Genomic DNA, 25,527 nt, shown 5'->3' on the forward strand with positions numbered 1-25,527 from the left:
GCAAAGTTACTCCCACTCCCACCCGCAGGAGAGCGAGAGGGTGGAAACTTGATTTCACCTTGATTTCTGTATTGCCAGCACTGTGGTTGGTATAGCTCGTCAAGAAATGGGTGATGGATGAATTGCATCCTTTGGTTAATTTAAGGTGATCTACATAGGTCATGGTGAGAGGCATTGGGAGATAAAAGATCCATTAAATGCATAATTCATGTAAAAATGTTGAGATCAAACAATGTTTATCTGGCTCTGTGTGGAGAAACCTAGAATAGGTGATAAAACAGGTATATGTTTACCTTTTTTGGTCTGGAGTTATACCTGGTAACATCTGGTATTTGGGGGCTAACTGGCTTGAGGGAAACACAGGTGACCTGAGGTGTTATGGTGGAAAAGGCATGGACTTTGCAAATTGACCATCATTTGGGTCCTTGTTCCTTATTGGCTGCATTACATTAGACAAGCCTTTTATTGCCCCCCCGCCCCCGCCACCACCTCAGTTTTCTCATTTGCAAAACAGATAATTTATTTACCACAAAGGGTTACTTTGACAATCAAATGACACGTCATCTATAAAGTGCTTAGGAACTTTCCTGGTGGCGCAGTGGTTAAGAATCTGCCTGCCAGTGCAGGGGACACGGGTTCAAGCCCTGGTCCGGGAAGATCCCACATGCTGTGGAGCAACTAAGCCCGTGTGCCACAACTACTGAGCCTGCGCTCTAGAGCCTGCAAGCCACAACTACTGAGCCCGTGTGCCACAACTACTGAAGCCTGCTTGCCTAGAGCCAGTGCTCTGCAACTAGAGAAGCCACTGCAATGAGAAGCCCATGCACTGCCACGATGAGTAGCCCCCACTCGCCACAACTAGAGAAAGCCTAGGTGCAGCAATGAAGACCCAACTCAGCCAAAAATAAATAAACAAATTAATTAATTAAAAAAAACATAAAGCGCTTAACATGATTCTTGACACACAGTAGGAACTCTATACCCATGAAATTCCTCAAATCTCTCAGGAACCTTAAACAGGCTTAATTAAGAACATATGATGTGCTTCTGCATGCTTTCCTACCCCTTCTCCCCCACTGAACATATTTTATAATGTTTGTTTCATGCAGGGGAACACATGTAAGGTACACGCTATGACACAGAATTTTAAAATGAGCACCCAGAAATGTATCATGAAAGTTAAGACCTAGAGCATCACTGTATTAGTTTCCTGGGGCTGCCACAACAAATTACCACAAGGTGAGTGGCTTAAAACAACAGAAATTTATTTGCTCACCGTTCTGGAGGCTAGAAGTCCAAAATCTAGGTGTCAGCAGTGCCACAGTCTCTCTGAAGGCTCTAGGGGAAAATCCTTCCTTGCCTCTTCCAGCTTCTGGTAGTTCCTGGCATTCCTTGGCTTAGAGTAGCATCCCTCCAGTCTCCGCCTCTGTCTTCACATGGCCTTCTTCCCTGTGTCTGTGCCTCAAATCTCTCTCTTTTTTCTTATAAAGACACTAGTCATTGGATTTAGGATCCACCTTAAATCCAGAATGATTTCTGTCCTAGATCCTTAATTATATCTGCAAAGAACTTATTTCCAGATGAGGTCATATTCACAGGTACTGGGGGGAGGACTTGAACATATTTTTTTGGGGGGGCCCAACTGTTAAACTCACTATAATCACCATTACTGATACCTCTACATGTGTGTCCCTCTTGTATCTTATCCCTCTGCCCTGCCCCTGCCCACCATCCTGAAGTTAGTGGTTATCGTTCTGTCTTTTGCTTTATAAAAAGAGTATTATGGGTTTCCCTGGTGATGCAGTGGTTAAGAATCCGCCTGCCAATGCAGGGGACATAGGTTCGATCCCTGGTCCTGAAGATCCCACATAACGTGGAGCAACCAAGGCCGTGCGCCACAACTACTGAGCCTGGGCTCTAGAGCCCGCGAGCCACAACTACTGAGCCCACGTGCCACAACTACTGAAGCCCACGCACCTAGAGCCCATGCTCCACAAGGGAAGAAGCCACCGCAATGAGAAGCCTATGCACCGCAACAAAGAATAGCCCCTGCTTGCTGCAACCAGAGAGAAAAGCCCGTGTGCAGCAACAAAGACCCAATGCAGCCATAAATAAATAAATAAATTTTAAAAGTAAATAAAAAGAGTATTATGATGTGGTTTATATAATCTTTGTGATCTGCTTTTTTTGTTCAATATTATAATTCTAAGATCCACTCAGGTTGATGTATGTAGTTGTAGTTCATTCATGCTTAATACTCTATTGTGTGCTGGTACCCCAGGGTATTTATTCATTCTCCTGAAATTGGATATTCAAGTTGTTTCCACTTTGGGGCTGTTATAAACAAGGCTTCTTTTACTTATCTCTTGGTACTCAAGTGCAAAATTTTTCTCTAGACTATATGACTAGGAGCTGAATTGCTGGGCCCAAGGTAAATAGTATTTTAGCAGATAATGTCAAATTGTTTTCCAAAGTGAGTGTACCAATTTGCATTCTCGTAAGCCAAGTATAAGATATTCTCCATTCTCAAAGTGATTTTTTATTCCAGGAAATGGAAAAATCTCAGATTGGCCTTCTCTGTGGTGATGCATGTTAGATGATAAAATCTCATCTTCCCCCATGATTTTCCTCTATAGCAGATTATTCCTGGTGGGTGTCTGCCCTCAGAGAGAAAGCGCTAGACCCTCCAGTCTCACCTGCTCCTGGCTGCATAGTCTCTGCCTTCTCTACAATCCAACTTAATGGGTCATTAGAGGTGCCTAGAAACTGTAATTATGGTATAGCGTTTCACAGGCTTACAATTGAAGGCTGTGTTTTCTAGACGCCCAAATCAAGTCTATTCTGGAAGGATGAATCTCAGAAAGTTTGCATATGATATTCTGGATTATGGGTAAAAAAAGATGCTTACCTTTGCTCTGAGGTGAGTGATGTAGGCATCCCTAATAATTGGTTGAAATAATATATATTAAAACTGGCAGCGTGGAAGGCGTGCTGATGACCCACAGAGCCAGTGTATAATGGTATATGCTAGGGAACTTTCTCTGCAGAGGAAGGGGGACAAAGCAGCATTTGTCCGAGTTAGATCACAGAATATGAGCACAGCTAAGAATCTTAATAAATCCCCTGACTGGTGGGGAGACTGAGGCCCAGAAAGGAGATAAGACAGCTCCTGTTTTCGATGTAAACCGTGGGGGAAGCTGCATCTTTCTTCTGAAAGCCTAGCTGATTGCCTTAGGTTGTGTCCCCTAAAAGCAGAACCTGAATCAGGGATTCCTGAGAAAGTGATTTGTTGTACGAGTGTTCTTAGGTAAAACCTGTACAGGGGTGAGGAAAACAGGATAGGACAGAGGAAGAAGAAAGGCAAAGATGTGGGTTCAGCTGAAGTCCAGCCTCAAGCTGATCCCACAGGAAGCTCTGGAGTATGAATAATACTTCAAAATTGTCTCGCCTCGTACTGTCATTGATTGGTCATTGGCTGCAGGCTGCCTGAGCCATGTAGGCTGTCCTTCACATCAGCTGAGCACAGTTCTCTGAAGGAGGCTGCTGTGAGCTGTTAACAGCCAACACTCACAGCAGTTGATGAGATTATTATTTGGGTTTGGGAATGGTCTATGGTCAGAGGATGGGGATTTACTTTGTGAAGATTGTACTGGTCTCCACTGAGCTCCAACTCATGCCCTTGTCAGCAGCCCCATTAGAGTAGGGAATCTCAAGACGCCTAGGCTTCCCCATTGAAGATGAACAGGAGACCTTTTTTTTTTTTTTTTTTTGCGGTATGCGCGCCTCTCACTGCTGTGGCCTCTCCCGTCGCGGAGCACAGGCTCCGGACGTGCAGGCTCGGCGGCCATGGCTCACAGGCCCAGTCGCTCCGCAGCATGTGGGATATTCCCGGACCGGGGCACGAACCCGTGTCCCCTGCATCGGCAGGTGGACTCTCAACCACTGCGCCACCAGGGAAGCCCTGGCACAGGAGACCTTTTTAAGGGAAGGATGTAATATGCCAAAAGACGCCTATGTCAAAATAGATCACAGACCTAAATGTACAGGCTAAAATTATAACTTTTCCAGAAGAAATCTGAGTGTAGGCAACCTTTACAGCCTTGGAGTAGGCAAATAGATCCTAGATAGGAAACAAAAATCGTGAATGATAAAAGAAAAAGATAAATTAGACTTCATAAAAATTAAAACCTTCTGCTCTTGAAAAGACACTGTTAATAAAATGAAAAGGCAAGTCAGAGAATAGAAAAAAAGAGTTGGAATGCATGTATCTGACAAAGAAGCCGCATCCAGAATACAAAATGAACGTTTATAACTCAATAATAAGGCAAACAAACAAACAAAAAAAGGAAGACAACCCAATTTAAAAATTGACAAAGGAAAAAAATAAATAGTAGTAATCAACTCTGATTTAAAAATTTAAAGTGTAACATGACTTTTGTTTTAGAAATATCTTTCACTATTACTTTGACTTTATTCTTTTCTGCTACTTCCCTCACAGTTGTGTTTGGGAATAACTAATATCCGTATATGATATATTAACCTGATTATACATTGAATGTATATTTGAAATAAAAATAACAGTATGAAAATGGTCAAAGGACTTGAACAGACACTTTACAAAAGAAGATATATAGTGTGTGGAAAGCCAATAAAAACATGAAAAGGTGCTCAACATCATTAGTCATTAGGGAAATACAAATTAAAACCATGATATGATGTCACTGCGTATCCATTAGAATTGCTAAAATTAAAAAGGATAAGAATACCAAGTTTGGGCAAGTATTTGGAACAATTGTAACTCTCATATACTGCTGGCAAGAGCTGGAAAGTGGTACAACTACTCTGGAAAACAGTTTGGAATTTTCTGATAAAGTTAAATATACACTTATTATGTGGCCCAGAATTCTGCTCTTAGGTGTTTTCCCCAGAGAATTGACAGTATATGTCCACTCAGAGACTTGTGCATGAACGTTTATAGCAGCCTTATTCACTGTAGTCCCGAACCAGAAACAACCCAAATGTCCATCAACAGGTGAATGTATAAACAAATTGTGGTACACGTGTGCAATGAAATATCATTTAGCAAATAAAAGAGTTTGAATCACTGATATACATAACAGCATGACTGAATCTTAAAAACATTATCCTGAGTGAAAGAAGCCCAAAAGAGTACATATTGTATCATTCTATTTACATGGAATTCTAGAACTGGTAAAACTAATCTAAAGTGGCAGGAAGCAAATCAGTGATTGTCTGGGGTCAGAGAAGGAAGAGAATTGAATGGAAGGGGACACAAGGGACTTTTATGGGGCAATAGAAATGCTCTATATTTTGACTGAGCTGGTGGCTAAACAAGTGTATTCATTTGTTAATACTCAACAAGTTGTACACGTGTACATTTTATTGCCTGTAAGTTATATACCTCAGTAAGGTTATTTTGATGAAAAGAGAAATAATGTTTCCTTTGGGTGATGGAATTACAGATAATTTTTCTTTTTTTTTTTTGTGGTATGTGGGCCTCTCACTGTTGTGACCTCTCCCGTCGCAGAGCACAGGCTCCGAACGCGCAGGCTCAACGGCCATGGCCCACGGGCCTAGCCGCTCCGCTGCATATGGTATCTTCCCAGACCGGGGCACGAACCTGCGTCCGCTGCATCGGCAGGTGGACTCTCAACCACTGCGCCACCAGGGAAGCCCACCTTTTATACTTTATTTTCTGTTTCTAAATTCTCTGCAGTAATCTCATCACTTTCCTTTTCAAAATACATTGTAACTGTAAAAAGGTTTTCTCCATCTTTGAAGCCTCACTCAGCTCAGATGGTCTCTCCTTTGGAAGCCTTACCTGATGCCTCAGTTAGAATTAATTGCCCCCCCTTCTAGATCCCCACTGCCCTAGTTGGTGCCACTGCTAAGCCATTTGCACTCTGCCTTGGGCTAGTGTTACTACTTGTGTAGTTGGCTCCTTGCCCTGTGGGCACCCAGTGGTAGGAGGGTTGTATTAGTGCAGAGCCCCAAACATGGTGGGCAGCTGTTCAATGTTCGCCAAATTAAATTGGGTTTTGCCAAGCTAGGGGGAAGTTTCTTACAGAGTTCAAGGGCTGCCATTAGCTATAGGTGCATCCACAGTGAAGTGGGCAAAACTGAAGCAGAACACAGAGCTTCAAGTCAATGCCCAGGTAGCCTCCCTGGGCAAATTCCTTAAACTCCCTGAGCCTCTGTGTCCTTTCCACAAACTGAGAGTCATGCTATCTCCCTGTTTGTTATGAGGCCAAGTAGCACAGTGCTTGGCACACAGTAAATGAGCAATTAGCTCTGGCTGCTATTGTAATTATTATTCTAACAAATAATAATATCAAGTAAGGGGACTGCCCAGATGGGAAGGTACTTACTAAGAAATAGGCAGGTAAAAGAGTCAAGATTTTCTTCCTAGGAAAAGACTACGGGCTCCGATTGGTGGGTGCGTAACAGTTTTTAAAAGCCTATTGAAAATTAATTTTCTTCCACATTAATGGTTTTTGAGAGCCAAAACCATTTCCCACAGAAGCAGATGTCCTGAAAGGAGTTTGGATTTTGCTGGCTCTGCTCTTCATTCAGGTATCAGGTGGCAGCCAGGACTCAGCCTGGAGGAGGCTGGCTTTCTCTGGAGTCTTTGCTGGAGCCGGGCTGACACAGATCGGATAGAGGTTGTCAGATCGCCGAAGAACAATCGACTTTCTAAGCAGAGCCCCTTCTCTGAGCCGCGCGGTGCTGCCTTACATTTGTAAATGCCAGCGCGCTGCTAAGCACGTCCCAGTGAATAGAAGTGTTTTGATGTTTTGTTTTTGGTCGGAGATTGAAGTCCAGTGTCTTGGGACCCAGTGACTTCGGCTGACCTTCCTGCTACATGGACAGGGCTAAATTTCAACCCCTGGAGGCTTCTGCACACAAAACCTCATGCCTCGCAAGGGCAGGTGCAAGGAAAACCGGCGGAAATCTGAAATCTTCGCTGCTTCAGAGACCTGAGCTCGCTTCTGTCAGAGGAATTAAGTTTCACAAGCCCTTTTTTTATGTAGAAAGCATATCATTAGGGGAATGTGGACAGGGCGACTTATTAAAACTGCTGCCTGTCGCAGAGAGAAAGGACATTCAAAGGCTGATGGGGTGCACTTTTATTTCCAATGACTTTTTTAAAAAAAAAATTTTTATTGGAGTATAGCTGGTTTACAATGTTGTGTTAGTTTCAGGTGTACAGCAAAGTGAATCAGTTATACATATACATATATCCACTTTTTTTTTTAGATTCTTTTCCCATATAGGCCATTACAGAGTATTGAGTAGAGTTCCATGTGCTATACAGCAGGTTCTTATTAGTTATCTATTTTATATATAGTAATGTGTATATGTCCATCCCAATCTCACATTTTATCCCTCCCCCTGCTTCCTCTGGTGACCATAAGCTTGTTTTCTATATATGTGACTCTACTTCTGTTTTATAAATAAAATTCATTTGTACCCCTATTTTTTTTAGATGCCACATATAAGCGATATCATATGATATTTGTCTTTCTGTGTCTGACCTACTTCACTCGATATGACAATGTGTAGGTTCAGCTTGGCCAGAGTAACGGGCTTCTAGATGGAGTCGGTTCTGTTGTGTTAGGTCTTGCTGATTCTGGAAAATGTGTTTTCCTCAAAGCTTGTATTCCGGTTTTGAAATCAGGAAAGACCTTTCGTTTATAATTTTTTTTTTTTGCGGTACGTGGGCCTCTCACCGTTGTGGCCTCTCCCGTTGTGGAGCACAGGCTCCGGACGCACAGGCTCAGCGGCCATGGCCCATGGGCCTAGCCGCTCCGTGGCATGTGGGATCCTCCCGGACCGGGGCACGAACCCGTGTCCCCTGCATCGGCAGGCGGACTCTCAACCACTGTGCCACCAGGGAAGCCCCTCATTTATAATTTTTAATTGAGTGAGCACCTTTATAAAATCTGTAACCTCTCACCACTTCTGAACTACTGTTGACGCCACTCTTAACTCCTCCAGTCTGGCTAGTTTTTGCATCATTTTGATCAATGTGTATGGAAAGTTTGCAACCTATTTCCACCTAACATTTTATTTAAGCTTTATGTGCTTACATTCATAGTAGATCATTCTTTGTCATGATGCCATTCAGCTCTACGTTACAGAGTAGTTCCCTTGGGTTTGAGTACTTGGCGGTTTGTCGAGGTGGTGGCTGTTTTAAATGGATTATTTTCGTCTTTGGTCATTGAGTTATTCTTTTCTTTTTACAAATACTTCCTTTAGCTACATTGGCAAAGGTGGTCTGGGAAGTATGCTGATATTTGCAACTCTCGCCCCCTCCCCTTCTATACAAACTCCAGGCTCAGCACACACCTGCGAGGTCTTCTGCAGCCCCTCATCTGATGTCTGGCAGTGGCCCTCCTGTGTTGGTGGCCTTGTGTAGCCCCTAATCACGGGGCAACTCCTGCTTTGGTTCTTCAAGCCTCTCTGGGCAGGGGTTTTCTGTAGGAGCCTGTGTCAGTTGAACTCAACTGGTATCACAGAAGATCTGCTCTTTTTTTAAAAAATAAAACATCACATTCGTTTACTTTGTTAAATACCCAGTCTCTGGAGATTCATGCTACGTAAGTTTTTTGTTGGTTTGTTTGTTTGTTTTTCCAGCAGGTGGCTTAGAGATGACAAGTTGCTGAGGTAAAAGTGCTTTGTGGTACAGGATCCAACACTTTCTGGGGTGTGGCAGTTCTTGTTACTGTGGCTGATGGGTTCTGAACAAAAAGACAACCCTCAGAATGGGAGAAAATATTTGCACACGAAGCAACCAACAAGGGATTAATCTCCAAATTATACAAACAGCTCATGCAGCTTGATAACAAAAAAACAAATAACCCAATCAAAAAATGGGCAGAAGATCTAAATAGGCATTTCTCAAAGAAGACATATAGATGGCCAAAAAACACATGAAAAGATGCTCAACATCAGTAATTATTAGAGAAATGCAAATCAAAACTACAATGAGGTATCACCTCACGCCGGTCAGAATGGCCATCGTCAAAAAGTCTACAAACATAAATGCTGGAGAGGGTGTGGAGAAAAGGCAACCCTCCTATATTGTTGGTGGGAATGTAAGTTTGTACAGCCACTATGGAGAACAGGATGGGGGGTTCCTTAAAAAACTAAAAATAGAACTAGCATATGACCCAGCAATCCCACTTCTAAGCATATACCCAGAGAAAAACCATAATTCAAAAAGATACATGCACCCCAATATTCATTGCAGCATTATTTACAATAGCCAGGACATGGAAGCAACCTAAATGTCCATCAACAGAGGAATGGATAAAGAAGATGTGGTACGGGCTTCCCTGGTGGCGCCGTGGTTGAGAGTCCACCTGCTGATGAAGGGGACACGGGTTCGTGCCCTGGTCCGGGAAGATCCCACATGCCGCAGAGCGGCTGGGCCCGTGAGCCATGGCCACTGAGCCTGCGCGTCCGGAGCCTGTGCTCCGAGATGGGAGAGGCCACAACAGAGAGAGGCCGGTGTACCGCAAAGAAAAAAAAAAAAAGGTGTGGTACATATACAAAATGGAATATTACTCAGCCATAAAAAGAACAAAATAATGCCATTTTCAGCAACATGTATGGACCTAAAGATTGTCATACTGAGTGAAGTAAGTCAGACACAGAAAGACAAATATCATATGATATTGCTTATATGTGGAATCTAAAAATAAGGGTAAAAATGAACTTATTTACAAAACAGAAGTAGAGTCACAGATATAGAAAACAAACTTATGGTCACCAGGGGATAAGGAGTGAGGGATAAACTGGGAGATTGGGACTGACATATACACACTACTATATATAAAATAGATAACTAATAAGAACCTACAGTATAGCACAGGGAACTCTACTCAATACTCTGTAATGGCCTATATGGGAAAAGAATCTAAAAATTAAAAAAAGTGGATATATGTATATGTATAACTGATTCACTTTGCTGTACACCTGAAACTAATACAACATTGTAAATCAATTATACTCCAATCAAAATTTTTTTTTACAAAGAGAAGAAAAATAAATGAATAAATAAAAAATAAAATAGAAGTGCTCAATTGCGCCCACTGTCATTTTGACAGGAAACATCCTTGGAGCGCCATAAAAACCCACATGATCTGGCTCCTGTCTCTGTCTCTGCCGTCACCTCCTCCTTTGCTGGGCTGCATCCATACTGGCCTCTTCTTTCTCCTTCTTTCTCACACCAATTGCATTCCCTCTGCTTGGAGTACTCATTCTCCCGATCCTGACTGATTGTCATCAGTCAGGTGTCAGCTTAGAGGCCCCCTCTTCTGGGAGGCCTCCCCTGACTACCACTTCTAAAGTGGTTTCACTGGCTCTTTGGAACATTTTCCTCCTTAAGTCGTTGCAGAACTTTTTATCACTATCTGATATTTTGTGTATTGACTGTCTCTCCTACCAGTGGATAAACCCCATGAGAGCAGAGATCCTGTCTGTCTGATTCTCCCTAATCTTAGAACAGAGCCAGTCACACAGGAGGCACTCAATTAATATTTGTTGAATAGCTGAATGGATCCTTTGCTCAACAAGCACTTACAAAATTCTCCTAGGGAGACACTGTGGAATTCAGAAAATTGGAGCCAGACCCACAGTCGGTTTCTAATAAAGCCTGGTGTTGATGCGGCTATTTTGCAGATCGGTGTCGTCCAGGGAGACTAGACCTACTATCTTGGCTATTTCCTTGTCTTATCTCTCTGGGAGTGGCAGCCAAGGCTCCCTGAAAGACACTATTAAAATGTTTATGACACAGTGCCTTGTATACAAGGAGTGCTCATTACATGCATTCATTAATCTGGCCAGCACCATCAAGAACTCTGATCTGAGACTGTGTCCTGCTTGCAAGCTAATGAGTTAGCCTGCCATAGTTCCATGCTGGTAGAAGGTATGATACTCTTGGTTAAAGGCAAAGGATAGTTTATTACTCACAGCAAGAGCAGTAACCGGGGTATTAGCATCATTAGGATGGTTCCTAAGCCCTGATTTTTCTAGGTGACAGGAAGAGGGCCACATGACACACATGCACTCAATGCGTTACAGGAGAGGAACCCTGACCTTAGGGAACCTGATTCTTTTATAATGGACAGTCTGTTTGCCCTTTGCTCTGGACAGAGATATGATCTCTATCTTCCAAGCCTGTTCAGTACATAAATATCTTTGAAAACAAAGTCTGGAACAGACTAAAGAGCAGTCAGTGCCTCTGCTCACAAGATGTGTAGAAATGCTTGAGACGTATGGAGAATTGTCTCACAACGAGAAGCCTAGTAGGTCCTCAAATTTGTTGAATGAATGAATGAATACCGGGTGTTGCATGTAACACTATGCAGTTGATTAAGACATGGTTTCTGTCATTAGGAGCTCTTGTCTTCCTGCTGGAGAAATAGATGGTAGGGTAGTACACTGGTTAAATGCCTGTGCTTTGGGCTTAGATGACTGGATTTAAGTCCTGCCCCCATCACTTACTAGTTTTGTGGCCTTGGCCTCAGATTCCTCATCTCTAAATTGGAGATAACAAGATTATTGTGATTAGATAAGAAAATATGATTGTAAAGTGCTTGGCTCAGTGCCTAACCTGTGGTAAGTGTCCAAGTAAGTGTTAGTTAGTAGGTTGAACCTCATGAATTTGCCATTTCTGTAGTTCAAATAATCAGCAATTTTATATGGTTCAACCTAATCATATGTTCATCATTATTAATCTTTTGCTTGATTGCAAATCATAATGTAGAAATGCCTCTGACTGTGTGCTCTGGGTCAGGTGAGGCAAGCCTGAAGAGGCACAAAAGTATCCGGGAAAAAGAAATAGGCCTGGACCCAGATGCAGATCTGAGCCCCATGTTCTCCTCTCATTAACCTTGTGACCTTGGGTGAAGCACTTAACCCCTGAGCCCCTTGCCTCATCTGTGCTATAGATACAATAATCCCTTCTACTTCACTGGACATTGTGAGGCTAATATCAGATGATGGATGTGAAATTGCTTTGTAACCTAGAAAGCACTGTAGTCATGTCCTCATGCTGAATATGAAGAGTTCTTAAAGGCAGTGAGATTTGTCTGGGCTTCAGCCAGACCGTCACTAGGTATAATTTAATATCCCTCCTAAGTCCTCTAATCACAGTTTTACGTTTGAAGTGTAGCCTTGGCCTTCCAAATCATATTGCTGCCTTAGAATCAAGTTACGCTAGTTAGTTTGTATCTAAGGCCTACAGACTTCCAGCAACGTAGGGACCATCTGGTGACCAAAGAAAGATCATCTCATTACAAAGGGTGATTGGCTTGCAGCTAAATCAGTCAATAGCTAACATTTATCAAGCTCTTTGAATGAGCCAGGCATGAGCTTTAGCTCTTTCCGTGAACAATTTCTCATTGAAAACTTGGAAAATCTTCTGACATAGATAGGTACTATCATTCTCACCCATTTTACAGATAAAGAGACTGAGGCAAAAAGAGGTTACCAATTAGGAATTGACAGACCTCAACTGGTGGGTTGTATTGCCTGAGCACCCTCAGTAATAGTCAGAAGCACTCATTCCAAGTTGGCCCCATCAGAGAGAGGCTCTAGAGCCATCTTTCTGGGGTAGCTATAGCTCCAACTGCTGCTGCTGTGTTTGCTGATGGAAGTCCTGCTTCTCCCGCAACCAGCCAGGGAAAGCCAAGTTCTGCTGGGCACTTGCAAGCCGTTGGAATGGCTCCATACTCCATCTTTGCTATCAGCCTGCCTGTACTCTGCTGAAGAAGTAAGAACTTTAGCTCTTACCTCCTCTCTTTTGTGGGGACTCTCTGCGATGTGGAAAGCGATGTTCACCTTGTTGGCTTACCCATGAGCCTGTGTTCTCTCTGGAAAGAGCTTACTGCTAGCTCCACCTGAGACTAAAGCAGTGGCTATAGTCAGCAGACAGCATGCCTTTGTGGTGATACCAGTTAGGGTAAGGTTTGGCTCCTAGAACGGGCATACAATGGTATCATGGCTTAAAGAACGAAGTTAATTTCCCATTCACGTAACAGCCCACGAAGAGCATCCCAGGTGGCTGGGTGGTTTTTTAGGGATGCAGGGTCCTCCAAGCTGCCCCACCATTCTCCAGGGCAGTGCTTCTCAAACGTCATGTGGTGAAGGACCCATTTTTCTTTTTTTTTTTTTTTGAACATTTTCAATCCATTTCAAACCAAAATTTTTATAACAAAAAGTAAAAATGAATTACTAGAAAAATGAAGGGGAAAAACCCTCCCAAAGACACACAAAATACAAACCGAAAGTATTTTATTATTAGATAACAGACTTACATTGCTATGCAAGTTAGTAAATACTTCTCCTTTGAACACTGGGCAATGTAGGAGGCTGTTGTTCAATTTCCAATTATTGGGAATTTGCTCTTTCAGAGAACATATTTTGTATGACTTGAATTAAATTATTGAAATTGTTTTATGACCCAGAATATGTCTGTCTTGGTGAATATTCTGTGTGTACATGACAAGAATGTATATTCTGCTATTGTTTGAGTGTGGATGGCGTTATTCTATAAATAAGGCCAAGTTGGTTAATAGTGTTGTTCAGATGTACTATATCCTTACTTGTTTTCTACTTTTTTTTTTTTTTTTTTTTTTTGCGGTACGCGGGCCTCTCACTGTTGTGGCCTCTCCCGTTGCGGAGCACAGGCTCCGGACGCACAGGCTCAGCGGCCATGGCTCACGGGCCCAGCTGCACCGCGGCATGTGGGATCTTCCCAGACCGGGGAACGAACCCATGTCCCCTGCATCGGCAGGCAGACACTCAACCACTGCGCCACCAGGGAAGCCCTCTACTTTTTCTATATATTACTAAGTGATAAGTGTTGAAGTCTTTATAATTGTGGATTTGTCTGTTTCTTCTTTCAGTTATATCAGTTTTTGTTTCATGTATTTTGAAGGTTCATTGTTGAGTGCTTACACACTTAGGGTTGTTATATCTTGTTGGTGAATTGACCCTTTATCATTATGTAATGTCCCTCTTTATCCTTGGAAATATTTCTTGTTCTAAAGTCTATTTAGTCTGATACTAATATAGCCATCATAGCTTTTTTTAAAAGTATTTACATGATATGTCTTTTTCTTTTCCTTTTTTTTAAAGCTATCTATATCTTTATATGTGAAGTGGGTTTCTTGTAGATAACATACCATTGGGTCTTGCTTTTTATCCCATGTGACAATCTTTGCATTTTAATGTAATTTGTACTTAATGTAATTATTAATGGGATTGGATTTAATTTATTGTCTTCCTAGTTTTCTATTTGTCTTAACTATTCTTTGTTCCTTTTTTCCACTTCTTTTGAATTGGTTGAATTTTTTAATTAGTCTGTCTTACTTCCCCTATTGGCTTGTTAATGATAACTTTTGCAAAATTTTGCAGTTTTTCTCCTAGGGTTTACAATATACATTGTTAACTTACCTGAATGTACCTTCAAAGAATATTATACCAGTTCACATAAAGTGTAAGACTCTTAAAAGAGTATATAGTTGGGGACTTCTCTGGTGGCACAGTGGTTAAGAATCCACCTGCCAATGCAGGGGACATGGGTTTGAGCCCTGGTCTGGAAAGATCCCACATGTTGCAGAGCAGCTAAGCTCGTGCACCACAACTACTGAGCCTGCGCTCTAGAGCCCAAGAACCACAACTACTGAAGCCTGCGTGCCTAGAGCCCATGCTCTGCAACAAGAGAAGCCACCGCAATGAGAAGCCCACGCACCGCAATGAAGAGTAACCCCCGCTCGCCGCAGCTAGAGAAAAGCCCACACACAGCAACGAAGACCCAATGCAGCCAAAAATAAAATATAAATAAATTTACAAAAAAAACCTCAAAGTGTTTAAAAAAGAAAAAGAGTATACAGTTGTCACTTGAATAATGTGGGGGTTAGGGGTGCCCACCCTCCACCCAGTGGAAAATCCATGAATAACTTGAGAGTCAGCCCTCCATATCTGCTGTCTCACACCATGGATTCAACCAACTGAGGATTGTGTAGTATTGCAGTACACATTTAGTGAAGAAAAAATCCGCATATAGGGGACCTGCCCAGTTCAAACTCATGTTGTTCAAGGGTCAACTGTATTCCCATTCATCCCTCCCATTCTTTGGGTTATTTTTCTTGTACATTTTACTTATGCTATAAGCTCCACAGTACAGTATTACTCATTTTGTTTCACACAATTATCTTTTAAACTGATTTAAGATAAGTAAAAAAGGACTTCCCTGGTGGCACAGTGGTTAAGAATCCTCCTGCCAATGCAAGAAACACGAGTTCAATCCCTGGTCCAGGAAGATCCCACATGCCGTGGAGCAACTAAGCCCATGACCCACAACTACTGAGCCTGCACTCTAGAGCCCGTGAGCCACAACTACTGAGCCCCTGTGCTGCAACTGTGGGAGCCCACACACCTGGAGCCCATGCTCCACAGCAAGAGAAGCCACTGCAGTGAGAAGTCCGTGCACTACAATGAAGAGTAGCCCCTGCTCATTGCAACTAGAGAAAGCCCGCACGCAGCAACGAAGACCCAACGCAGCCCAAAAATAAATAAATAAATAAAATTGATTCTTAAAAAAAAAGATAATAAAAAAAGAGGGTCTTTTACATTTATTTTTATCATTTCCTTCTTTTTTTCATTTCTTTATATAGATTCAGGTTTTTATTTGATGTTATTTCTCGAATGCTGCATTCTGTGGTGGTTTTTCCTACTCTTTTTTTCTCTTTGTGTTTCAGTTTGGATATAGTCTGTTTCTATTTTCGAGTTCATGGAGTGTTTTCTCAGAAATGTCCCGGCTATTGATGAGCCTATGAAAGGAATTCTTCTTCTCTGATATCACGTGTAATTTTCTACCATTTCAGTTTGACTCCTTTTTATAGTTGTCATTTCTCTGCTGAATTTCCCAATTTGTTTAAGCATTGTGATGGTTAAGTTTATGTGTCAACTTGACTGGGCTAAGGGATGCCCAGAAAGCTGGTAAAACATTATTTCTGGGAGACACCTGTAAGGATGTCTCTGGAAGAGATTAGCATTTAAATCAGTAGACTGTGTAAAGAAGATCTCCCTGAGCAATGTGGGTGGGCATCATCCAATCCATTGAGGACCTGAATAGAACAAAAGGATGAGGAAGAGTGAATTTGCTCTCTCTGCTTAAGCTGAGACAGCCATCTTCTACTGCTCTAGGACATCAGTGGTCCTGGTTTGGGGGCTTTTAGACTCACACTGGGACTTAGATCATTGGCTGCCTGTTATTCTCAGGCCTGCAGATTTGGTCTGAATTATACCACTAGCTTTCCTGGTTTTTCAACTTGCAGCACATCATGGGACTTCTTAGCCTCCATAACCATGTGAGACAATTTCTATAATAAATCTCTTCTTATACATATATCTATATATCCTGTTGGTTTCGTTTCTTTGGAAAACCCTGACTAACATAAGCATATTGTCCACAATTTCCAATACATTCTTTACCATATTAATCAATCATAGCTATTTAAAATTTCCTATCTGAAAATTCAACATCTGGGTAATATCTGAGTCTGGATCTATTGATTGTTTTATCTCTTGGGAATGGGTTGTTTTTCTTACTCTTTTTTGTGTGTCTTGTAATTTTTTGTTAATGCTGGGCATCATGTATATGTACAGGAACAGTAGAAACTGTTAGGTAAATAAATTTATGCCAGGACATGCCTTTTCTGTTTTCATGTAGTTAATATGGAGAGGGAGTGGTCAGTCAATATAGTCGGGAGTTGAGTTTGCTTTGCATTTTCTTGTTGTTATTATTATTACCTTTATTGCACCATAGTCTTCCTATTTCTTCAGCAGTGGGCTGTTGTTATCATGTACTTTTACTGAGGGGAGTACCAAATGATTTTTCTCAGTGCTCCTTTTCCCTCTCAGCTTTCAGTCAGTCTTTCCTGCCTGTGCCCCAGGGGGTTTCTCTCTCTCCGTGATTTTGTCCCTCACCAGCACTAGATTGATGTTTCTTCTTACTCAATGTTAACTTCACAAAGTGGGGTCCAGCCTCAGTTTTCAGCAAGTCCTATGCATCTTGGCTTCCAGAGTGAGGACTTCCAGCTCTTCATCCCCCTGGCAGCCAACCTTTGCCTTATAACTGTGATTGTTCTTGGGAAGGAGTTTCCTGTTCCTTCCCTTAGAGTAGCGGACTCTTGCTTAGTATTGGTGAAGGATCCCAGTCCTTCCCTCTGGAGAGAGGGTGTTTTCTCCTACTTCTCCTCCACCAGCAGTTGATCTTTGCCTTTTTCCTGAAGTTGAGACAGTTTCCTACCCTTCTACAAGAAACAGGAGGGTTTTGTTTCTATTTCTGCCCAGAATCAATAGATATTTGCCTATATGGTAGGAAAGGTAATACCCCTTCTTCAGAGGCTTACTGCTTTTGCTTTAAGATAGCATGTCCGGGAAAGTGAGTGGGACTAGTGACTATTCCCAAGCAGCAATCACCTCCTGAACACCTTCACCACCAAGGGTACTCCCTCTGGTCTTCTGCCCTGGCCTAATCTTTTTTTAAAAAAAATTTATTTATTTATTTATTTATTTTTGGCTGCATTGGGTCTTCATTGCTGTGCACAGGCTTTCTCTAGTTGTGGCCCACGGGGGCTACTCTTTGTTGCGGTGCACGGGCTTCTCATTGTGGTGGCTTCTCTTGTTGTGGAGCACAGGTTCTAGGTGCGCTGGCTTCAGTAGTTGTGGCACACAGGCTCAGTAGTTGTGGCTCATGGGCTCTAGAGTGCAGGCTTGGTAGTTGTGGCACACAGGCTTAGTTGCTCCACGGCATGTGGGATCTTCCTGGACCAGGGCTCGAAGCCCTGTCCTCTGCATCACCAGGGAAGTCCCCCCTGGCCTAATCTTTCTTGTGAGCACCTAGTGGGGCCCATGGCTAAGAGCTTGCAAGTGGGTATAAACTCTCTTATTCCAACCTGACACCCTAGCCCATATTTGGCTTTTAAGATTTTATTAAAATTTTAGCTGATTTCTTCTTACCTGCTTATATGGCAGCCACCTCTCTCCCCCATGCTTTGCCCAAGATGAAACAATTCACATGTTCTTTCTCTCCCTGGAGGGGCTTTCTCCCTTGTAATTCTCTTATTTAATTGCCCCATGACCTCACATCTCCGATTAGCTGAAGAAATTTATGATTTTGTAGATTATATGACTCCTTCTCATTCTTAGAACAGGATTGATGTTCTTAGATGCTTTCTACATTGTACCCCAAAATGCAAATTCCCACCATGGTCATGAAGATGTAGTCCCAGAAATGGCTTGCAGGATTTCCGCTCATGGTCCAGTGAAAAGAACCCAGTCACACAGTCACACTTAACTGCAAAGAATTCTGGGAAATGTAGTATAGTCATGTGTCCAGGAAGAAGAGGAGAATGGATTTCAGTGAATAACCAGCAGTTTCTGTCACCATGCTCCAAACAAGTGAAATCTAAAATGATTCTGGGCTTGGAGCAATTGGGCATCACTGTAAAACTGTGAGGTTTACTGGCCCCATCTTGGAGTTAGTCCTGTCAAGATGGTAAGAAGTCTGAAGGACCATCTTGTCATGTGTGTCCCATGATCATACGATGGAAATGTGCAGAGGGTTCTCTCCACTTCCATGCACATCTGGGCTCCAACTCCATTGGGGCCACCTGGGGAACAGAATGGATCTTGTGGGAGGACAATCTCTTGAAAGCACATGGGTTCCTAATCCTGCTGTGTTTATTAACCATCTGTGCACCTTTTTAAAAAATACAATTGCCAGGGCTTCACTCTAGATACTCTGAAGGAAAATCTTTGGAGGAAAGACTCAAGCATCTACATTTTTTGAAGAAAGGCTTCCTGGATGATTCTTTTGTCCAGTAGCTTTGGGTACCTCTGGGCTAGGCTGTGGTAGAAACCAAAGTGATCTAATTGAAATCCCATCATCCAGTTTTGGCATCCTGCCTCCAGGGTTGATTTGGTCCTGGCCACTAGCCCAGCAGGCAAGCAGGTAAGCTCAGTACTGAAGCCAAGTGCTTGTCCTAAGCCATCCCAGGAAGTGACAGCTCCTACAGTTCAATGTACCTGGGCTTATTCTTTGTTAATGGGTGATGTAGGATATTTGTGAAAGTTGGCTGGAGCACCTTCCAGGCTCTAATTTTCACCTTTAGGTTCTTTGGAGTGGAACTTGGGAACCTTGATTCCCTGCTTGGCCTAGGTTGGAGCAACCCCAGAAATATTTTCTAAGGAAGTCTAGGCCTTGGTGAGATGTGTGGGGCCTTTCTGGCCAGATGTGAATGGTGAAGAGATTGATATTTCACAAAAGGATGCCATCAGGCTCTTAGCCCTACTGGCCTTGCAAACTGAAGCAGTGACACCCCAGGTCCTTGCCAGAAAACTCCCCCCAAACCCTCTGCAGTCTTCCTCTATCTCAGTCAGGAAGAGGCACATTCCACTGACTTATTCTTGCCTCTAGGCAGGGCTGCTAGATCAGGTCACAGGGATTGTGCCCCGTGCACAGCCCCCATGGGGGGTTGGGGGTTGGAGAGAGGAAAGTCCACTCACCCTGCTGTGCACCCTGTCTCAGGGCTGGTGTACCAGGAGGAGCCGGGGAATGAGCCCTTTTCCTCATTCAACCAAAGGCCCCATATGGCAGCAGCGGCCTTGCCTGTAGCTATGATTAAGCTTATACCTGGATAGGGCTGGGCCTCAGAAAGCTAAGCCTGTGGCCCATGATGCCTTTTGCTTAGCTGTATCCCATTTTCATTCCAAGAGAGGCAATGTAAGAAGCAGTAGAAATGCTGGAACCAGATTGTCTGGGTTCAAATCCCACCTTCGCGACTTACTTGCTGTGTGCTCTTAGGAAAATCATTTGACTTCTTTGTGCCTCGGTTCTCTCAACTGCAAAACAGAGATAAGGATATTATCAACCTCATGGGTTGTGAGAATTAAATGAATTAATATGTGTAGTGTGTTTAGAAAGTGCATAGAACACAGAATAAGTGCTATGTAAGTGTTAGCTGGTATGATGGTGTTAATGGTGAGGATGTTATCGAGGACATTGCCCTGGACGTCATGGGCCCCTTCCCCCTACTCCCCCCCATTATAACTTTTCTCTGAGGCATTTCTCTTAGACCCTGAGGCCAGAAAAAGCTATGGTTGGCCTTAGCAGCAACCTGTCTTTAGCTTATAGACACTGCAGTTCCTGTTTCCATCTTTGCCTTGGGAGCTAAAATGAGCAGTTTCAGGCAAAATTAACCATTTGTAGAGGACTTCTGGGGATGGATTCTGTGTGCTCATTGTTCCTGACCCAGATACTTGAAATCATCCTTGATTTCTCTCTTTCACACCCTAAAACAAATCTTGTTTCCTTCTTCAAAACCTTCCACCACTGTAAGCCTTTCTTCAGGACTAATGTGGTGCAGGTCCTTAGTTGGGTCTCTGCTTCCACCCTGGCCCCTAAACCCTGCTATTCCTATAACAACCACTGTGGCCTTTACGAATATAAGCAAATTCACAACACTCCTCTTCTTTCAACACTTCAATTACCTTGAGAAAAAAAAAAATCATGATTTGCACTGCCCCCATTGTCTCCATCCTTACCTGCCTCATGCCCTCTGTTCCAGTATATCAGCCTCCTCGTCCCTTTACTAGATGGTGCATGGCCAGGGTGGTGTTTTCTCCTTGGAATTCTTCCCTCCAGATCCTGCTGAGGCTTGCTCCTTCCCTCTGCATCTGAGCCTCTGCTCAAATGTCATCGCATCAAAAGCCCTTCCCTGGCCATCTTTTCTAAAAGAGCAACCTTCCATCCACCCTGGTATTCCATATTCCGCTTATTTTATGTTATTTTTCTTCTCAACATTTACCACCACCTGTCATAAGTTGATCTTGTCTTTCCCCATTGGCGAGTAATTTCCTTTCAGGTGAGGACTTTGTCCTGGTCAGCCCAGTGCCTAGAACAGTGCTCAGCGCACAGCAGGGCTTGATAGAGTCATTAAAGAAATGACAGGCAGAGTGAAATGCTTCATTTTACTATGTCATCCCCATCTTCTCTGACCTGGTTTCTCCAAGGCTTGGAAGCAGAATGTAAAAATACACACGTTACACAAAGACAAAAGCAAAGAGACAGATCCAGGTAGAGAATAAATAAACTTTTCTAAGTGCTGGATGATTCCTCAGTGGAAGATTCTGTTGAGGAAGTGAATCGTGGCTGTCAGCGGGTTGTTCTCTGCTCTATGATTCATTAGAATACTCTGGTAACCCCAGCCTGCCTTCACAGCACCGGTGGATGAACAGAGAGTTTGCTGCAGGAAGAAAGAGGCCCCTGGGCTGGGGATAAGCATTTTAAATCACCATGCTTCTTTTCTTCTCTTTGGGAGCTACGAAGGCCATACTTATACACTTGCTTCTGTGGAAGAAAGAACAGTATTAACTGGCAGAGGTGGAGACTCCCTCCAGCAATCCATGCTGTTAAAGATACTTCTTTAGTTGGAAGGTGCTCTGGGATCTGTACCTTGAGTTGTGATCCTGTTTTGGTAACAGAGTTGGGAGGACAGTTTGCTCTTCTTCAGTCTTGGAGGTAGTGGTGTTTTCCTTTTCAGCGCTGGCTGTAGGCAGTTGTATAAGACAAAGGTTCTACTGCAGCCGTTGGCTCCAGGATGCCCGGGGTGTGTGGGATGTTTGTCTGCTGGTGGTTTTCCCAAGGCTTTTGGACAGTGATACGCTTCAGCCCTTCTCTTCCCTTAGCCCAGACATGTGCACCTACACCACAGCTGAGCAGCATCTCCGTAGGGGACCTGCCTTCTCGCAGACCCCGCCTGAGCCCCTTAGAAAGCTGGAGGGAGGCACTTTCAAGCATCCTATGCACGGGAGAGCAGAAAATCTGATGCAGACCATTTGTGCCTTTTGCTATAGGAAAATGCAAAGCTGGTAGAGTGAATTAATTCTGAGACAGACAATAGAGTGGGGCCCCGGGCAGGGTCATTCAGGAGACACAACTTTTTCCTTGGATCTTTTAGCAGAAGCAACTCAGTTCTGAGCCCTCATAACTTCCGAAGATTTCTTGGAAGACTCTTTGTCTCTGCTCTGAGGGCAGTTAGAGAAAGCATCCAACTTTTCAGAACCTTCTGAAAAGGAGCCTTTTTATATGAAAGAGGGCTCCTTGACCATAGCTGGACTTAGCAATGACTGCTGGGGACCCAGCATCTGACTCTGTGGATCCAGCTCATCAGGACATGTGTGTGAGGAGGGGAACATTTCCACAAGGGAAAAATGCTATTAGTGGCCTTACTTTTGGCCTCTGCTTCTATTCACCTCCTAAACCGATATGATTTCTCTAACGCTATAGCATACTATTTTCCTGAACCCATTTCTACCTCCTCCTTGTAAATAATTATATTCATGAAAAGGGGAAACCAATGAAAAAAAAATTGGTCTTAATGTGGGGTAACTTACGAGCTGGGGGAACAGGCAGCAACTGCATTTTAGGAACTATCTCTTGTAATTATCCACATTCGGAGATTTAAAACAAAAGCCGCTACTGGTCTGTGCTGTTAGCTAATTGTCAGACAACAGACAAACACACCACGGCCAGAAAAATCCCCACTGAGTTTGGGCGGCTGATTTCTCTGGCAGCAAATGAAAGCTTTGGCTGTTGCCCCTGGCTAGCTGAACAAGCCAGGACTGAGTCCACCGCGTGCCCCCCTCTGTGGACACTGCTGGCACAGCGTGTGTTGTGTGGGGGGAGGGAGAGGTGAGGACATCCTCACAATTTTAGGCAGCTGCACACCCATCCAGGGACACCACACCAGCATAATTCATCCCATACCTCCCAGCCAGGGTGATCCCAGCCTCAGTGAACAACAGTTTGGAGGCGTTGTTTACGAATCAATTTCCCCCTCTAAATACGCTGTTATAAGAGTGGACCCTTCTGCTTGCCCAGCCTGGGCCCACCTGTCACTGGGACTTCCTAGCCAGTGGTCATACTGTATTGATCTTTTTAATCCCCTCTCTTTGAAACACAGAGCCAGCTGATGTGGAGTTCCTCAAAAGAAAGACTCTCCCACCGCCCCTACCTCTACAGGTAGCTGCAGATCGGGGCTAATTCCCCACTAAAAAGTCTTAATTGGCTTATGGGGAGCTGAAAGATCTCTCTTGTGTTTACAAAGTGAAAGGAAATGATGGGTCTCAAATGCCCTAGTCTCTCTGTATCCATATCTTGGTGGAAATCAGGTGCATTTTATTTTTAATTGTTTTGAGATAGGACTGGAGTTTTGAAGGTGGGTGGGGATACTGTTTCACTTTAGTGGTTGAACAGCGAATGGAAGGGAAGAAAAATCCCAGAGACACCAACATCAGGCAAGACACTTGGTGACTTATTTTCTTTTTTATTTATTTTTTATTTACACGAAATATCTGCAGTACAAAAATGTAAACTTTGATAGCTCATAATAATAGAATAAACTCTTTATGTACAAAAATACATTTTCATATGAATGAAGCATCTTGAATAAATTAAAGTACTCTCCAGCCCAGTGCCTGAATAGCTACGCAAGAGTCTCGGGTTCTTCCTAGAGCAAGCCTGCAGTGGTGGGGGTCAGGATCCATAATGCATGAAGCCCACTCCTTGTCTCTCCTTTTTAAGCCTTTTCATTGTATTGTCAGCCGGCTCAAACCGAATTTTCATGCTCGTTTTTCTTCATTAGAGTTCTACAAATTGTAAAATTGACTTTTCACCTCGTCTTCAGGGACTGATCTGTCCCTTTTCTAAATCACACTGAAGTGGTGGCTGGGGTCAGCTCTGAGCCAGCCACAAAGGAGGTTTTGTGGTGTTCAGAAAGTGCAAAAGGAAAGGCCGTCTAGGGGCGGGCAGGAGGGGCCCGGGGCTGAGGGCTGGAGAAACAGACTAAGGGGCAGCCACTGCGAGGGTGCAGCGACCTAACAAGCGGCTCAGGTATCCCCTGCCCCTTGAAAGCTCCCGTTTCTTCCTCTGCCTGGACCTGGGGTCCCAAGGCCACAACTGGGCCCCCACCTACTGTCCGTCGCCTGGGGGAGGGGGACGGTAACGGTATTCAAAAGGGGCCCTAGTGGTAAGGGATGAAACAGGGCGTCGTGTGGAGCAAGTCTTTGGGCAGGCCCGGGAAGGAAAAAAGGGGGTCGCCAGGGCCATAGGTGAAGTCTTCGGAGGCGGCGGGGCTACTGGGATCAGAGAGTGGCGAGGCGGCAGCGGCGCAGGGGGAGGCGGCGGCCCCGGAGCCCCAGGACTCCGCGTCGCTGGCGGGGCTCGGGGGCCCGGGGAGGCAGGGGGCACACTGCGGCGGCAGGAGGCGCTCTCGGGCACCTCCCCCGGGCAGCCCCTGGTCGGCCAGGCGCAAAGTCTCGGCCAAAGCCCAGATGTAGTTGTAGGCGAAGCGCAGCGTCTCGATCTTGGTGAGCTTGGTGTCGTCGGGGAAGGAGGGCAGCACGCTGCGCAGCGCGTCCAGCGCCGCGTTCAAGTTGTGCATGCGGTTGCGCTCGCGGTCGTTGGCCTTGACGCGTCGGCTCCTGCGCAGCGAGTGCAGCAGCGCCTCAGAGCGCACCCGCGCGCGGCCCCTGCGCCGACGCCGCTCCTGCTCGTCGTCCTGCGCACGAGGAGTGTCCGACGCCCCGGGAATCCCGGGTGAGCCCTTGCGGGCCGTCATGGGCGGCCCCGAGGAGGACGTGGGCTGTTGGAGCCTGGCACAGTCCTCCTCGTCGGTGAGGAAGCCGGACAGGTCGCTGGTGCTGCTGCTGCTGGCGCAGTCGAGGTCCGAGAGGCAGGTCTCCAGAGGGGCTGGCATCGTGGCGTTGTGCAGGACCGATGGACAGCTAAGAGGGCGCTTAGAGGGCAGGAGCCCGGGCTGAGGGCAGGGCCGTCGGGGCGCACTTACGTTCCGGATGGCCCGGGTCTACTCTGTGCCGGCTGCGGGCGCCAAGGGCTGGAAGGGCGCAGGGGCGCACCGGGAACTTGGCCTCAACTCCTCGCCTCGCCTGCAGGGGCCACGCTCCCGCCGGTCTCCCGAGTGATCTCGCCGGCGATCAGATCAGCTCGTGTGAGTACCGAGTGTGGCACACGACCGGCCTCAGGACCCCTTAAGTACTCGGCGCAACAATGGGCGCCCCCCTCCCTAGCCACCTCCGCCCCCGAGGCAGCCCCCGTGAATGGAGCTTGGCGGCAGGTCAGCCCCGTGCGGCGCCCGGGTATTTGCATAATTTATGCTCGCGGGGGGCCACGCCGTCCCTCCCCCCTCCCGGAGCGTGCCCGTAATTACCGCGGGCCAATCGGCGGCGTCGCGCGGCCCCGGGGCGGTCTCCGGACTAACCCGGCCCGGGCGTCTCTAGGCAGTGAAACGGAGGCGGGGGCGGCCGGCGATTAGCCGCCGAGGCACGCTCCTCCAGGGGCGGGCAGGGAGCCCCTAGCTGGGGTGGGATGGGGAGGCGGGGCGCTGGGCGGAAAGTGTGAGCCGC

The 25,527-nt window shown here is 44.9% G+C and overlaps 1 protein-coding gene across 1 annotated transcript; it reads right to left on the bottom strand.

The window, feature by feature from the left end:
• Nucleotides 1-24,125: 24,125 nt before the first annotated feature.
• Nucleotides 24,126-24,860, bottom strand: NEUROG1 (neurogenin 1). Its single transcript, XM_067730107.1, has one exon. The coding sequence runs from the start codon at nucleotides 24,858-24,860 to the stop codon at nucleotides 24,126-24,128; it is 735 nt and encodes a 244-aa protein (XP_067586208.1).
• Nucleotides 24,861-25,527: the final 667 nt, after the last annotated feature.

Source organism: Pseudorca crassidens, chromosome 3 (assembly GCF_039906515.1).
Source record: "Pseudorca crassidens isolate mPseCra1 chromosome 3, mPseCra1.hap1, whole genome shotgun sequence".
Taxonomy (NCBI): Eukaryota; Metazoa; Chordata; class Mammalia; order Artiodactyla; family Delphinidae; genus Pseudorca; species Pseudorca crassidens.